This window comes from Lissotriton vulgaris, chromosome 10 (assembly GCF_964263255.1).
Source record: "Lissotriton vulgaris chromosome 10, aLisVul1.2, whole genome shotgun sequence".
NCBI lineage: Eukaryota > Metazoa > Chordata > Amphibia > Caudata > Salamandridae > Lissotriton > Lissotriton vulgaris.
In genome coordinates, this window is record NC_141698.1 from 10765071 (window position 1) to 10783548 (window position 18478).

An 18478-nucleotide genomic window follows, 5' to 3' on the forward strand; every position below is an offset into this window, starting at 1 on the left:
GGGGGTGGAGCCAGCGCCCGGGGAGGCGATGGGCGAGCGGCACTTGGTGGGGGAGAGCCATCGGCACCTCTTTCTCCCATTGACTTGCCAAGTAGTCCGCTCACCTCCTGGGTGGAGGGTGGTGCCGGAATGTCTGCGGCCGGGCCAGGCCCAGGGTTGAGGTCGATCGGGGGCCAGGCGGCCTCGTGGTGGAGTGTCCAAGATGGCGCCCCAGGCTGGGCGCGTGGGCCGGCAGTGGATCGGACCCACGAGGTCGGCAGGCTCGAGGGCAGGGGTCCCTGAGGGGACGGAGGACGTGCAATGGTGGTGTGTGGTACTTGCGGGACTGGGCTCAGGCCTGGTTGGGCTGGGGGAGAGCGGCCCTTCATGTGGCCTGTCCAACAGTGCAGCTGATTTAAAGTGATCTACAAGGTGGGCCCCTACCACTTCGCATCTTATTCTGCTCATGTGTTGTAGGATGCGTTGTTTTATCTTTTGTTGGGTTTGGCCAATGTAGATGAGATTACATGGGCAAACGATGGCATATATCACCATGGAGGTGTTACAGTTAGTTAGAGCTTTTAATTGGATCTTATTCTGGTTATGTTGGAACTCCTTGGTCTGTATAGTGCTATTACAAGCTTTGCATTGACCGCATTTGAAGTGACCCATTACGGGTTGAAGATTCCACAGTGACCTAATACTCCACTCTATGCCGATCCACTCTATGACATACTCCATTCTACGCCGATCACTCTATGACATCCTCCAGTCTATGTCATTTGCACTCTATGACATAACCCACTCTTCGCCGATCCACTCTATGACATACTCCATTCTACGCGATCCACTCTATGACATACTCCATTCTACGCGATCCACTCTATGACATACTCCACTCTACGCTGATCCACTCTATGACATACTCCACTCTACGCCGATCCATTCTATGACATACTCCACTCTACGCCGATCCACTCTATGACATACTCCACTCTATGCCGATCCACTCTATGACATACTCCACTCTACGCCGATCCATTCTATGACATACTCCACTCTACGCTGATCCACTCTATGACATACTCCACTCTATGCCGATCCACTCTATGACATACTCCATTCTACGCCGATCCACTCTATGACATACTCCACTCTACGCTGATCCACTCTATGACATACTCCACTCTACACCGATCCACTCTATGACATACTCCACTCTACGCTGATCCACTCTATGACATACTCCATTCTACGCCGAGCACTCTATGACATCCTCCAGTCTATGTCATTTGCACTCTATGACATAACCCACTCTTCGCCGATCCACTCTATGACATACTCCATTCTACGCGATCCACTCTATGACATACTCCATTCTACGCGATCCACTCTATGACATACTCCACTCTACGCTGATCCACTCTATGACATACTCCACTCTACGCCGATCCATTCTATGACATACTCCACTCTACGCCGATCCACTCTATGACATACTCCACTCTATGCCGATCCACTCTATGACATACTCCACTCTACGCCGATCCATTCTATGACATACTCCACTCTACGCTGATCCACTCTATGACATACTCCACTCTATGCCGATCCACTCTATGACATACTCCATTCTACGCCGATCCACTCTATGACATACTCCACTCTACGCTGATCCACTCTATGACATACTCCACTCTACACCGATCCACTCTATGACATACTCCACTCTACGCTGATCCACTCTATGACATACTCCACTCTACGCCGATCCATTCTATGACATACTCCATTCTACGCCGATCCACTCTATGACATACTCCACTCTACGCTGATCCACTCTATGACATACTCCACTCTACGCTGATCCACTCTATGACATACTCCACTCTACACCGATCCACTCTATGACATACTCCATTCTACGCCGATCCACTCTATGACATGCTCCACTCTACACCGATCCACTCAATGACATACTCCACTCTACACCGATCCACTCTATGACATACTCCATTCTACGCCGATCCACTCTATGACATGCTCCACTCTACACCGATCCACTCAATGACATACTCCATTCTACGCTGATCCACTCTATGACATACTCCATTCTACGCCGATCCATTCTATGACATACTCCACTCTATGCCGATCCATTCTATGACATACTCCATTCTACGCCGATCCATTCTAAGACATACTCCACTCTACACCGATCCATTCTATGACATACTCCACTCTACGCCGATCCATTCCATTCTATGCTGATCCATTCTATGACATACTCCATTCTACGCCGATCCATTCTAAGACATACTCCACTCTACACCGATCCATTCTATGACATACTCCACTCTACGCCGATCCACTCTATGACATCCTCCACTCTATGTCGGTGCACTCTATGACATACTCCACTCTACGCTGATCCACTCTATGACATACTCCATTCTACGCCGATCACTCTATGACATCCTCCAGTCTATGTCATTTGCACTCTATGACATAACCCACTCTTCGCCGATCCACTCTATGACATACTCCATTCTACGCGATCCACTGTATGATATACTCCATTCTACGCCGATCCACTCTATGACATACTCCATTCTACGCCGTCGCCGATCCATTCTTTGAAATACTCCACTCTATGCCGATCCACTGTATGATATACTCCATTCTACGCCGATCCATTCTCTGACATACTCCATTCTACGCCGATCCACTCTATGACATACTCCATTCTACGCCGATCCATTCTATGACATTCTCCACTCTATGCCGATCCATTCTATGACATACTCCACTCTACGCCGATCCATTCTATGACATACTCCACTCTATGCCGATCCATTCTATGACATACTCCACTCTACGCCGTTCCACTTTATGACATACTCCATTCTACGCCGATCCATTCTATGACATACTCCACTCTATGCCGATCCATTCTATGACATGCTCCACTCTATGCCGAACCATTCTATGACATACTCCACTCTATGCCGAACCATTCTATGACATACTCCACTCTACGCCGTTCCACTTTGACATACTCCATTCTACGCCGATCCATTCTATGACATACTCCATTCTACGCCGATCCATTCTATGACATACTCCATTCTACGCCGATCCATTCTATGACATACTCCATTCTACGCCGATCCATTCTATGACATACTCCACTCTATGCCGAACCATTCTATGACATACTCCACTCTACGCCGATCCATTCTATGACATACTCCACTCTACGCCGATCCATTCTATGACATACTCCACTCTACGCCGTTCCACTTTATGACATACTCCATTCTACTCCGATCCATTCTATGACATACTCCACTCTATGCCGATCCATTCTATGACATGCTCCATTCTACGCTGATCCATTTTATGACATACTCCACTCTACGCCGATCCATTCTATGACATACTCCACTCTATGCCGAACCATTCTATGACATACTCCACTCTACGCCGATCCATTCTTTTACATACTCCATTCTACGCCGATCCATTCTATGACATACTCCACTCTATGCCGAACCATTCTATGACATACTCCACTCTACGCCGATCCATTCTATGACATACTCCACTCTACGCCGATCCATTCTATGACATACTCCACTCTACGCCGTTCCACTTTATGACATACTCCATTCTACGCCGATCCATTCTATGACATACTCCATTCTACGCCGATCCATTCTATGACATACTCCACTCTATGCCGAACCATTCTATGACATACTCCACTCTACGCCGATCCATTCTATGACATACTCCACTCTACGCCGATCCATTCTATGACATACTCCACTCTACGCCGATCCACTCTATGACATACTCCATTCTACGCCGATCCATTCTATGACATACTCCACTCTATGCCGATCCATTCTATGACATGCTCCATTCTACGCTGATCCATTTTATGACATCCTCCACCCTATGTCGATGCACTCTATGACATACTCCATTCTACGCGATCCACTGTATGATATACTCCATTCTACGCCGATCCACTCTATGACATACTCCATTCTACGCCGTCGCCGATCCATTCTTTGAAATACTCCACTCTATGCCGATCCACTGTATGATATACTCCATTCTACGCCGATCCATTCTCTGACATACTCCATTCTACGCCGATCCACTCTATGACATACTCCATTCTACGCCGATCCATTCTATGACATTCTCCACTCTATGCCGATCCATTCTATGACATACTCCACTCTACGCCGATCCATTCTATGACATACTCCACTCTACGCCGATCCATTCTATGACATACTCCACTCTACGCCGTTCCACTTTATGACATACTCCATTCTACGCCGATCCATTCTATGACATACTCCACTCTACGCCGATCCATTCTATGACATGCTCCATTCTACGCTGATCCATTTTATGACATCCTCCACCCTATGTCGATGCACTCTATGACATACTCCACTCTATGCCGATCCACTCTATGACATACTCCATTCTACGCCGATCCACTGTATGACATACTCCATTCTACGCCGATCTACTCTATGACATACTCCGCTCTACCCCGATCCCCTCTATGACATACTCCACTCTACGCCGATCCACTCTATGACATACTCCATTCTACGCTGATCCACTCTATGACATCCTCCACTCTATGTCGATGCACTCTATGACATACTCCACTCTACGCCGATCCACTCTATGACATACTCCATTCTACGCCGATCCACTCTATGACATATCCATTCTACGCCGATCCACTCTATGACATACTCCACTCTACGCCGATCCACTCTATGACATACTCCACTCTACGCCGATCCACTCTATGACATACTCCATTCTACCCCGATCCACTCTATGACATACTCCACTCTACGCCGATCCACTTTATGACATACTCCACTCTACGCCGATCCACTCTATGACATACTCCATTCTACGCCAATCCACTCTATGACATACTCCACTCTATGCCGATCCACTCTATGACATACTCCATTCTACGCCGATCCACTCTATGACATACTCCACTCTACGCCGATCCACTCTATGACATCCTCCACTCTATGTCGATGCACTCTATGACATACTCCACTCTACGCTGATCCACTCTATGACATACTCCATTCTACGCCGATCACTCTATGACATAACCCACTCTACGCCGATCCACTCTATGACATACTCCATTCTACGCCGATCCACTGTATGACATACTCCATTCTACGCCGATCCACTCTATGACATACTCCACTCTACACCGATCCACTCTATGACATACTCCATTCTACGCCGATCCACTCTATGACATACTCCACTCTACGCCGATCCACTCTATGACATACTCCATTCTACGCTGATCCACTCTATGACATCCTCCACTCTATGTCGGTGCACTCTATGACATACTCCATTCTACGCCGATCCACTCTACGACATACTCCACTCTACACCGATCCACTCTATGACGTACTCCACTCTACGCCGATCCATTCTATGATATACTCTATTCTACGCCGATCCATTCTATGACATACTCCACTCTATGCCGATCCACTCTATGACATACTCCATTCTACGCTGATCCACTCTATGACATACTCCACTCTACGCCGATCCATTCTATGACATACTCCACTCTACGCCGATCCACTCTATGACATACTCCACTCTACGCCGATCCATTCTATGACATACTCCATTCTACGCCGATCCATTCTATGACATACTTCACTCTACGCCGATCCACTCTATGACATACTCCACTCTATGCCGATCCACTCTATGCCGATCCATTCTATGACATACTCCACTCTACGCCAATCTACTCTATGACATACTCCATTCTACGCTGATCCACTCTATGACATACTCCACTCTACACCGATCCACTCTATGACATACTCCATTCTACGCTGATCCACTCTATGACATACTCCATTCTACCACGATCCTCTCTATGACATACTCCACTCTATGCCGATCCATTCTATGACATACTCCACTCTACACCGATCCACTCTATGACATACTCCACTCTACGCCGATCCATTCTATGACATACTCCACTCTACACCGATCCACTCTATGACATCCTCCACTCTATGTCGATCCACTCTATGCCGATCCATTCTATGACATACTCCACTCTACGCCGATCCACTCTATGACATCCTCCACTCTATGCCGATCCACTCTATGACATACTCCACTCTACGCCGATCCACTCTATGACATACTCCATTCTACGCCGATCCACTCTATGACATACTCCACTCTACGCCGATCCACTCTATGACATACTCCATTCTACGCTGATCCACTCTATGACATACTCCACTCTACACCGATCCACTCTATGACATACTCCATTCTACGCTGATCCACTCTATGACATACTCCATTCTACCACGATCCTCTCTATGACATACTCCACTCTATGCCGATCCATTCTATGACATACTCCACTCTACACCGATCCACTCTATGACATACTCCACTCTACGCGATCCATTCTATGACATACTCCACTCTACACCGATCCACTCTATGACATCCTCCACTCTATGCCGATCCACTCTATGACATACTCCACTCTACGTCGATCCACTCTATGACATACTCCATTCTACGCCGATCCACTCCATGACATACTCCACTTTACGCCGATCCACTCTATGACATACTCCATTCTACGCCGATCCACTCTATGACATACTCCACTCTACGCCGATCCATTCTACTCCACTCGACAGCACGCCATCTCCATGACACTCTACTCCACTAATCCCTACGACGCTGCCACTCCACACTGCCCTACTTCACTATGTGCCCCTCCACCCCCCCACGCCACTCACGTTAACCCATGCTGAACCGCAGCCAGGCTGGTGTGTAATAGGCTTAAACACATTGACAAAGCCAACAGCTCTTACATAGGCGGGACCTGGCTTTGCCAATGCTTGCTATATGTTTTCAGTTTTATATAGGCTAACTCGACCGAAGGTATTGGAGCGCTTTATATGAGCAGCGGTGACATCACACGCGGTCACATCCTATTTCAGGCACAGGAGATATAGTGGTGGGCCGAGGATCACAGGATGTTGAGACGATGCGAGACTCGAACTTGTTTCTTCAGTGCCACAGTCAGCCGCTCTGGTCCTTAGGCCACGTCCTCGCGGTGTTGCCTTCCCATCCGATATTACTCTTGTGGATTGTGGGGTACGCTTCAAAGCGCTGCACGTACCCCCCCCCCCCCCCTCCTCCATGTCGTCCTGTGGATGTGGGCGACTCTGAAGCCCATGGTCCGCTTCAAGGCGCTGCACCAGCCTTACCTCTGCCCTGACCCCTCTCGAGGGTCTACAGACATGTCCAAGGTCAGAGTCAAGGTGACCCCGTTGAACCCGGCTCCCTGGCCGTCCTCCGCCGAAGCCTTAACCCCAGCCCTCTCCCCCCGCCCCCACCGCGTTGACAGGCCCGAGTCTGTCTTCAAGGCGCTGCATTAAGTGTACACCAACTTTGGCACTTTCCATGCAGAGGGTGGGTGTGGCGGGAGCTCCGAGCCTCAAGTCTTCGCTTCCAGGCGCTGCATTGCGGTTACACCTTTTCTGATCCATTCTCGGCAGGCGGCGCTTGGGGACATCTCAGAGTCCCCGGTCTCGCTTCAAGGCGCTGCATTGCATACATCCTCTCCTTTCATAAGTATCTTTCGTTCCCTTTTTGTAGGGGAGGGGGTGCGAAGCCTCTCGAGGCGCTATGTTCCCGTCCTCCTGCGCTCTGAAAGTTGGTGATCTTCGCCCAGCCGAGCCCGTTTCGAGGCGCTGTATTGCCTTTTCTCCTCGCCCCGTCTTCTCATGGGCGGGTTGCGGCCGCTTCTCGAGGCGCTGTGTCCCTGTCATTCTGTGCTCCGAGGGATGGTGATGTAGACACAACTGAGCCGATTTCAAGGCGCTATGTCCCTGTCCTCCGCTTGTACTCTGAGGTTTGGTGATCTGCGCCCAGCTGAGCCGGCTTCAAGGCGCTGTGGCACCTCCGCCTCTTCTCTCGCCTCTCCCCCGTCCGCTCCACCCTCTCGGGGGTGGGGGGCGGGTACCCCCGAGGCCCGGAGCCCTCCCAGAGCCCTCCCGGATCCCGCGGGGCTGGCCCGGCTCCAGGCACACCAGCGCCTCACAATCGCGGCTTGTAGCGGCATGAATGTGACTTTTGACAGCCCGCCCCCCCCCCCTCCCCGCTCCACCTGAGAAACCAAAACAGGAAAAATATGAAGGAAAATAACCCTCTGGGTGTATAAGAGCGGGGGCGGCGGCGCGCGCGCACTCCTTTCCGGACGGTCGCGGGTTCGAGAGCTCCAGCGCCATGAAGACCCCGCGCAGCGCTGCCCTGCCACTGCTGCTCCTCCAGGCGCTACTGGGGCCCACGGCCGCCGCGCCGCTGGAGGCGCCCCCGGCGCAGCACGGGGTGAGTCTGACTGCCCCGGCCCTTAGGTACCGTCGGAGGACTGCTTGGATGAGGCTGACTCTGCCCCGGCCCTTCCGTCCCTTCAGAGGACTGGTCTGAGACTGACTCTGCCCCGGCCCTTCCGTCCCTTCAGAGGCTGGTCTGATGAGACTGACTCTGCCCCGGCCCTTCCGTCCCTTCAGAGGCTGGTCTGATGAGACTGACTCTGCCCCGGCCCTTCAGAGAACGGATCTGAGACTGACTCTGCCCCGCCCCCTCGGTACCTTCAAAGACCGGCCTGATGAGACTGACTCTGCCCCAGCCCTTCAGATGGACCAGCCTGATGTGACTGACTCTTCCCCGGCCCCTCGGTACCTTCCAAGACCGGCCTGATGAGACTGACTCTGCCCCGGCCCTTCAGAGGACTGCTTGGATGAGACTGACTCTGCCCCGGCCCCTCGGTACCTTCCAAGACCGGCCTGATGAGACTGACTCTGCCCCTGCCCTTCCCTTCCTTCAGAGGACTGGTCTGAGACTGACTCTGCCCCGGCCCTTCCCTTCCTTCAGAGGCTGGTCTGATGAGACTGACTCTGCCCCGGCCCTTCAGAGAACGGATCTGAGACTGACTCTGCCCCGCCCCCTCGGTACCTTCAAAGACCGGCCTGATGAGACTGACTCTGCCCCAGCCCTTCAGATGGACCAGCCTGATGTGACTGACTCTTCCCCAGCCCTCATGATTGACCGACCCGACAAGTGCCTGACCCCCTCCCGGGCCGTCAGAGGGACCCCTGACATGACTGACTCTGCCCCCCCCCCCCCCTTTCGGAATCTCGACAAGAAGAACGGTGGGCGCACGTCTGTGTTCACATGTAGCGCTTGGTATTGACTCGGCTGTCTAGGCGCTTCATCCGGTGGTGTCGGGTCGTAGGACCCGGAGGAGGACAGCGCATCTTGTGTTCTGTGGGACAGTCCAGAGCCAAGGCAGGAGTGGATAATGCGCAGGATCTGGGGGTGTCAGGCCCCCTGTACCCCCTCTTTGCTGCCATGGGGGTGTCTGGGGCGCACAGCCGGAGTGCGCCGGAACCCCCGGGAGTCATCCTGCCAGGCCAGTCTATCCCTATCTGGGACCTCGCAGAGATTGATGACTGTTTGCCAGGTCTGCAAGGGAGGGGGGGGGGGGGCAGGGGCCCCGTACCTCTGTCAGATCGACAAGAGGCCCCCAGGGTTGTCTGAATGCGGATTTTAGAGATCGTGGCATACTCATTCGGGACCTTCGTCCAGAGATATCTACCATGACATTAAATGCCCAGCCATGTCTGTGGTGTCAGCAAATGCCCAGCTGTGTCTGTTGTAAATAAATGCCCAGCTGTGGTGTCAGTAAATGTCCAGTTGTGGTGTCAGTAAATGTCCAGCCATGTCTGTGGAGTACATAAATGTCAAGCTGAGTCTCTGGTGTAGATAAATGCCCAGCTGTGTCTGTGGTGTCAATAAATATCCAGCCATGTCTTTGGGGTACTAAAATGCCCAGCCATGTATGTGGTGTCAGTAAATGCCCAGCTGTGTCTGTGTGTCAGTAAATACCCCCTCTGTGGTGTCAGTAAACACCCAGCCATGTCTGTGGAGTACTTAAATGTCCAGCTGTGTCTGTGGTGTCAGTAAATGCCCAGCTGTGTCAGTGGTGTAAATACATGTCCAGCTGTGTAAGTGGTGTAAATACATGCCCAGCTGTGTCTGTGGTGTCAGTAAATGCCCAGCTGTGTCAGTTGTGTCAGTAAATGCCCAGCTGTGTCAGTTGTGTCAGTAAATGCCCAGCTGTGTCTGTGTGTCAGTAAATACCCCCTCTGTGGTGTCAGTAAACACCCAGCCATGTCTGTGGAGTACTTAAATGCCCAGCTGTGTCAGTTGTGTCAGTAAATGCCCAGCTGTGTCTGTGTGTCAGTAAATACCCCCTCTGTGGTGTCAGTAAACACCCAGCCATGTCTGTGGAGTACTTAAATGCCCAGCTGTGTCTGTGGTGTACATAAATGCCCAGCTATGTGTGTGGTGTCAGTAAATGCCCAGCTGTGTCAGTGGTGTAAATAAATGCCCAGCTGTGTCATCAGTAAATGCCAACCTGGGTCTGTGTGTCAGTAAATACCTCACTGTGGTGTCAGTAAATGTCAAGCTGTGTCTCTGGTGTAGATACATGTCCAGCTGTGTCTGTGGTGTCAGTAAATGCCCATCTGTGTCTGTGGTGTCAGTAAATGCCCAGCTGTGTCAGTGGTGTCAGTACATGTCCAGCCATGTCTGTGGAATAATTAAATGTTCAGCTGTGTCTGTGGTGTCAGTAAATGCCCAGCTGTGTCGGTAGTGTAAATAAATGCCCAGCTGTGTCAGTGGTGTCAGTAAATGTCCAGCCATGTCTGTGGAATAATTAAATGTTCCGCTGTGTCTGTGGTGTCAGTAAATGCCCAGCTGTGTCGGTAGTGTAAATAAATGCCCAGCTGTGTCAGTGGTGTCAGTAAATGTCCAGCCATGTCTGTGGAATAATTAAATGTTCAGCTGTGTCTGTGGTGTCAGTAAATGCCCATCTGTGTCTGTGGTGTCAGTAAATTCCCAGCTGTGTCAGTGGTGTCAGTAAATGTCCAGCCATGTCTGTTTAATAATTAAATGTTCAGCTGTGTCTGTGGTGTCAGTAAATGCCCAGCTGTGTCGGTAGTGTAAATAAATGCCCAGCTGTGTCAGTGGTGTCAGTAAATGTCCAGCCATGTCTGTGGAATAATTAAATGTTCAGCTGTGTCTGTGGTGTCAGTAAATGCCCAGCTGTGTCGGTAGTGTAAATAAATGCCCAGCTGTGTCAGTGGTGTCAGTAAATGTCCAGCCATGTCTGTGGAATAATTAAATGTTCAGCTGTGTATGTGGTGTCAGTAAATGCCCAGCTGTGTCAGTGGTGTATATTAATGCTCAGCTGTGTCAGTGGTGTCAGTAAATATCAAACTGTGTCTCTGGTGTAGATAAATGCCCAGATTTATCTGTGGTGTCAATAAATGCCCAGCTGTGTCTGTGTGTCAGTAAATACCCCTCTGTGGTGCCAGTAAATGCCCAGCCATGACTGTGGAGTACTTAAATGTCCAGCTGTGTCTGTGGTGTCAGTAAATGCCCAGCTGTGTCTGTGGTGTCAGTAAATGCCCAGCTGTGTCCGTGGTGTAAATACATGCCCAGCTGTGTCTCTGGTGTCAGTAAATGCCCAGCCATGTCTGTGGTGTCAGTAAATGCCAAGCTGTGACTGTGGTGTCAGTAAATATCCCGCTGCGGTGCCATTATATGCCCAGCTGTGCCAGTGGTGTCAGTAAATGTCCAGCCATGTCTGTGGAATAATTAAATGTTCAGCTGTGTCGGTGGTGTCAGTAAATGCCCAGCTGTGTCGGTAGTGTAAATAAATGCCCAGCTGTGTCAGTGGTGTCAGTAAATGTCCAGCCATGTCTGTGGAATACTTAAATGTCCCCCACTAGCTGTTTGTCACGAAACAAGAGGTGGTGAGGGGCTCGAGGGCCTTAATAATACAGCAGTATCAAGTTCCCCTCAGAGACAGTTGTTGGAGGAGGGGGTGTCAGGTATTTTCCAGACCCCCACTGGGGAGAAAGCTGGGGAGAAAGCGGAACCGAATGATGGTAACCTGTCGGAGGCTCCGGATGCGGATAGCTTCTTCTCAGTGGCTGAGGAGTCTGAGGGGGAGTCCACTGGGGGCTCCATAAGTGGGGATCTGTCATCAGACGAGGAGAGTGCTAGTCCACCAAATACAGCGGATACACTGAAAAGGGCTACACCCCATCATAGTAAAGCAAAGCTAACACCCACCCAGGCTTCGGAGGATGTAGATAGTGAAGGCTCTGAAGCAAGTTACAATCTTCAATGGGACTACGCCCCGGCTACTATAGTCTTACAGGATCAGGGGGGTCTAGGGCCCATGGGAAAGAGAAAGACCGCAATGAAACTAACTCTCCCCCATCCAATACTCTGATCTATGCAATGCTAAAATCGATACAAAGTGAAGCCCGCCAGGAACACAAGAGGGCTCAGTTGGCTACAATGAAGATCCAGGGTGCTATCCGGAAAAACACCAAAGCATGCTCCGAAGTCATTGCTTTGCTAGGACGGCTGCACCCGAGGAAAGGATTGTGGAGCTAGAGACAGGGCTACAGAAGACTGAGACTCAAACAACGGCCAATGACGATAGACTGACAGACGTAATGTGGTAGTTGGAAGACTCCGAAAATAGGCTACGAAGGAATAACCTTAGACTTTTAGGAATCGAAGAGAAAAAAGAGGGTCAAGATATCAGAGGTTTTGTGATAAAACTGTTTCAAGCCGCTTTTCCGGAGCTCCCTCATTGGACATGGGACACTGAGATCCAAAGAGCGCATCGTTTTCCCCTTATGTTATGTTATGTTATGCAGGGGTTTTGTATAGCGTGCGGCTACTCGGAAGAGTGTCCCGACGCTTTGGATTGCACACTAATCTCAAAACACAACAGGGAAAATAAAATAAGAAACAGAGATAAAAGAAACCTAATAGGGACCGAAACTAAGAGGAAAAGAGCCAGGTTTTAAGCCCTTTCCGAAAGGCCAACAAATTAGGAATGCTGCGCAGGGACACAGGCAGTTTATTCCATAACTGAGGCGCTAGTAGTTTAAAAGAGCGGCCTCCGATGCGGGCTCTCTTCACACGACGAACCGCCGCAAGAAACAGGGCTTCAGACCTGAGCGACCTGGCAGGCAAATAAAAGGCCAGCCTCTTCTGCAGGTATTTTGCTCCGGAGGCGTGCAAGGCTTTGTGTGCCAGAATGAGAGTTTTAAAAATTATACGCTTCCGGACAGGGAGCCAGTGCAGAGCCTCCAGAAGACCCGAGGCTCTGGCACGGCGAGATAGTCCAAAGATGGCCCGTGCTGCCGAATTCTGGACAACCTGTAACCGTTGGAGCAGATATTCTGGCAAGCCGAGATAAAGGACGTTGGAATAGTCAATTCTCGAGCCTATAATCGCCTGCACCGTGATCTTCCTATGTTCCTCCGATAACAGGGGAAGGAACTTACGTAGCATCCGGAGTAGGCCAAAGCAGGTACCAGTGAGACCGATTACCTGTGAACGTAGTGTGAGGCCATTGTCGATCTTAATCCCAAGGTTTTTAGCCACCTGGGACGAACTTGCTGGTGGAAACATGTTCTCAGGCCACCACACTTTCCAGTCCGGATCCGAACTGCACCCAAAAAAGAGGACCTCGGATTTATCCGAGTTGCACTTGAGGCTGTTGTGATGGAACCATTGAAACACAGCCTCAAGGCAACCCTGGATCCTACCTCCATCGAAGTCCGCACCCCTCTCACAGGTGAAGAGGAGCTGGGTGTCATCGGCGTAAGAAACGATCTGGGCCCCGAAAGACTCCGCCAATGCCGCCAGAGGGGTCATGAAGATGTTAAATAGAGTTGGACTCAGGACAGAGCCCTGAGGAACTCCGACACCCAATGGCGACATCTCGGCGGAGCAAGCAGAAGCCCAGACCGTTTGTCGACGGCCTGCCAGGAAAGATCGAAACCACTGGAGCACCGTCCCTCGGAGACCAGCCTCTGAGAGTCTTGCAAGAAGACCCTCATGAGGGACGGTGTCGAAGGCCGCCGACAGATCTAGCATCACCAGCATCGCTCTCCCGCCTGAATCCAGCACCTCCTTAATCGCCTCCGAGACTTCCAGGAGGGCTGTTTCGGTGTTAGCCATTTCTTAGAGAGGATGTTCCAGAAAACAAATATAACCAGCACTTCATAATAATATTCAATATGGAGAGTTTAACAGAAAACAATGTCTCAAATCCTACCATTTGTGCCCCCCGAAACAGATCCCCCTCCCCCTCCCCCCCCAAACCCCCTGACCCCTCCCCTCTAAACACAGGCAAAATAGGTCCTCAGACCCATGTGATGCAAAAAAAGAATCCGGATCCAGGAGCAAAACCTAGGGCCATCCTGATTTTTTTGGGCAATTTTTTACTACGGCAAGCCATCTTTGAAAAAGCGCGTCCTGATACTAAAAGAACTGCTGAAGGTCATACTTTCTTTGTGCGCCCGGATTTTTGCCATGCAACAGTGGAACGGCGGTGGCGGCTCCGTTCATTGATTACCCCTTTCCAAAACAAAGGGTGAGAGGTGTTCTTAATGAACACCGCACTGCTTAAAGTTATCTTTCGTGGTTTTCACTTCTGAGATACAGGCCGAGGACTATTTAAAAGAACTACCTATTGGCTAAATGGCTTTTGGTTTATCAGTATGAATGTAGATTTAATCTGCTTTGGTATTTGATCAAGTCTCAACTAGGGAGGGAGGGGGAAAATGGCCAAGTGGGGTATACTATGGTCGCTCATATTCTCTTGTTTTGGTTGGTTTTCCCCCGGGTAGACTTACATGGGATTCAATTTTATTTGGGCACTTTCGCTCACTTCTGTATTTAAGGACATATAGACAGGGAGTGACCAGGGCACACTCGGGAAGTGGGAGGCATCACATGGGTCTGAGGACCTATTTTGCCTGTGTTTAGAGGGGAGGGGTCAGGGGGTTTGGGGGGGCATGGGGAGGGGGATCTGTTTCGGGGGGCACAAATGGTAGGATTTGAGGCATTGTTTTCTGTTAAACTCTCCATATTGAATATTATTATGAAGTGCTGGTTATATTTGTTTTCTGGAACATCCTCTCTAAGAAATGGCTAATATTAGAATTGTATCCATAAACATTTGTGGGCTTAATAATCCGATTAAACGGCGAAGAGTCAGGGAAGATTTGCGATTCTTGCGGCGGATGTTCTCTGCCTACAGGAAACGCATATAGAAGCTAGCCGCCATAAATTGTTGGAATTTGAGGGGTTTCAACTAGTTTCTTGGACTAAACTTGAGGCTAAGACCAAAGGAGTCGCAATCTTAGCAAGACGAGGGAAGGTGAACATAATTCGCTCTTTGGCTGATAGTTTGGGTCGCTGGGTAATTGTATACAGTGATTTTCAGGGAAAAAATATCACACTCTGTGTCTTGTACGGCCCAGTATTAGATGATCCAGAATTGTATAAATGGCTAAGCCTGGAGTTGGTAGGATGGCCATCCCCGCTTATAATCTGCGGGGATCTAAATATCAATATGGAGTGTGGACTATTGAATCAACCAGAGAGTGCATACACTGGGAGAAAACCTAAAGTGTACAAGGCTCTACGCCATCTGATAGAGATACATGGACTAATTGATGCTTGGGCGTTTTTTAATCGGGGTGATCCTGGGTTCACTTTTTTTTCTGCACCACATAAAATTTGTTCCAGGCTTGATTATTTTTTTATATCACCAGTTCTTAGTCAAGGCTCCAGTATTATTAGATTTCCACGCGTGATGTCGGACCATAATCCGCTCGTGCTGGAGATGAATATACAGGCATGTAAGAGCAAAAGTGATGTCTGGACGTTTAATCGTGGCCTGCTTAGTGAGAAGGAGTTTGTGGATACTATGTCCCCCTGGATTCTAAAGTTTTTAGAGGAAAATAAGGGTAGCACAGGTATTCAGAATGTTTGGGATCAGGGGTGAAACTACAAGATATGGCTGGGATGCTCAAAAGAAGGAGAAGGCTAATTTACAAAGGCTGTATAAAGAACTGGAAAAAGCAGAGGTGAACCTGTCTCGCTCGATACAGATAGGTGGGGATAGCGATTTAGCCCTAACACAGATTGCTATAGTAAAATCAGCTATCACAGAACGTTCACAGGCGAAAGCTGCTAGCAAATTCATTGCTTGGAGATCTAAAATGTTCGAGAGTAGTGAGAGAGCGGGGCACATGTTAGCCACAAGAACTAAGGACAGAGAAGCAGCTATACGTATTAAGAAGATTCAGGATCCTGATTTGTGTCTCGTGTCTGAGGAGAAGGCCATTGCTTTCGCCTTTCAAAAGTTATATCAAAAACTATATTATGATGATATCTGTGATAACGATGCACCCCAGGCGGAAATTCAGGAATACCTGAAGGGGATCGGGTGGATACGCTAACCTCGGAAGAACGAGAATCATTAGACGCAGAAATTAGTATTGAGGAGATTTGGCAGGCTATATATTCTCTTCCACGGGGCAAAGCTGTTGGCCCAGACTTTCTGCCGGGGGAATTTTATAAGATATTTCGGCCTCAGCTCACTCAGGTCATGTTAGAATTATTTCGTAGAGTTCAGGATGGGTAGGTTCCTCCAGAGTCCTGGCACGGTGCCCGAATTATAACTTTTCTAAAAAAGGATAAAGATCTATCTGATTTGGGATCATATCGCCCTATCACGCTCATCAACAGTGACATTAAAATATATGCCAAAATATTCGCTAATAGGATCTCTGGGGTGATTAAGAAACTTGTCTCTGTTCAACAACATGGCTTTGTGCCTGGTCGAGAAACTATAGACCATATACGCCGTGTTATTACGCTGTTGATTTTACCAAGGTTACAGGAGACCCTATGGCCCTAATTCTGCTAGATGCAGAGAAGGCCTTTGATAGGGTCTCCTGGCCTTTTTTATGGGTTGTGTTGAGATATTATGGTCTAGGAGAAAGAATCATAAGAGCGATACAGAGTATGTATAAACAGCCGACGGCCCATATTTCAGTTATGGGGATCCAGACGGGTTCAATTAATATTTTAAGAGGTACACGTCAGGGTTGCCCTTGCTCCCCTTTATTATTTGCAATTTATATTGATCCCCTTATTAAAAAAATTCTTTTGAATGAGACGATTTGTCCAGTGAGATCTAGGGGTGGTAACACTAAAATACTGGGGTATGCAGACGTTCTAGCCATTTTGACAGACTCTCCTCAGGCAGCACTGTTAGAGATTCAAAACCTTACATCACAGTTTGGTAAGTTGTCTGGATATCATTTGAACGACTCCAAGACCCAAATTATATGCAATGATAAAATTATGTTGTTGGATCCTCGGGTCATTGATAGGGCAAAGTACTTAGGAATTGTAATAAGCTCTAATCCCGAGGAAATTGTTGAGATTAATTTTAAACCACTGTTAGGCAAGATGGAAAAAGATACTAGAAAGTTTAACAACCTTCAATTAACACTGATGGGTCGCTGTAATGTTGTTAAAAAGATTTTTTTACCAAAAATATTGTATCTTTTTAGAGCGATTCCTGTATTGTTTGAACAAGTATGGTTTAGGAAATTAGAACGTTTAATATCGTGGTTTGTATGGGCAGGAAAAAGACCCAGATGAGCCCATAAATATATGACGTTACCCAGGGAGAGGGGGGGGTTGGTCTTTACCAAACTTTCAGCTTTACTATTGGGCAATTACATTAAGACACATTGCTGTATTAATGGATTCTGTGGACCTAGAGGTCTCTGAGTTTTCTACGTATTGTTTAATTTTTGGGGAAGAGGTCAAGGGGTTACTATTCAGGCATATCGATTTTGCGTATTTCAAACGTGTCAGGTTTAAAGTTTTCCTGGCAGCTTTTAAAGTATGGACGCCTGTGCGGAAACTATTTAATATAGGAAGGATACATATGTATACTCCGGTAATAGGTAATACCCTTCTGCCAGAAATATTTGCAGACGGGTATTTCAGAGAATGGACTACACATGGAGTTACTATGTTGGGGGATCTGGTTTCAGTTCAGGGGGTGCGGACATTTGAATACATAAAACATACATTTGGTATTAGTAATCAGCATTTTTTTAAGTTCTTACAGATTCGTGACTTTTTTTCTAGGAAATCTGTTACCTGGATTTCTATCCCATTAGTTGAGGCTATCAGGGGGGGGGGCACTCGAATATATCTATAATTTATAAGATGTTGAATGAAAGGCGGAGTGATGATCTACCTAAACACTTTAACCGATGGCAGATTGGTTTACAAGCTGGGCAGGAGGTTTGTGAAGACTCGTTATGCTTCAGCTGTACTGCCACTATATCTGCTAACCTCCAGGTACAATGTTTTAAAACATGGTTCAATTTGTATATAACCCCACATCGCATACAACAATGGGGTGGGATCACGGGAG

General features: G+C 48.7%; 1 protein-coding gene across 1 annotated transcript in view; it reads left to right on the plus strand.

Moving 5' to 3' along the window:
- The first annotated feature begins 8257 nt into the window (after positions 1-8257).
- The window catches only part of ITIH6 (inter-alpha-trypsin inhibitor heavy chain family member 6), a 191660-nt gene continuing 181439 nt past the window's right edge, over positions 8258-18478 (plus strand). Inside the window, exon 1 of the mRNA XM_086940184.1 lies at positions 8258-8454. Coding sequence (XP_086796310.1) covers positions 8353-8454 — 102 coding nt within the window. The 5' untranslated portion in view covers positions 8258-8352. The remainder of the gene's footprint in view (positions 8455-18478) is intronic.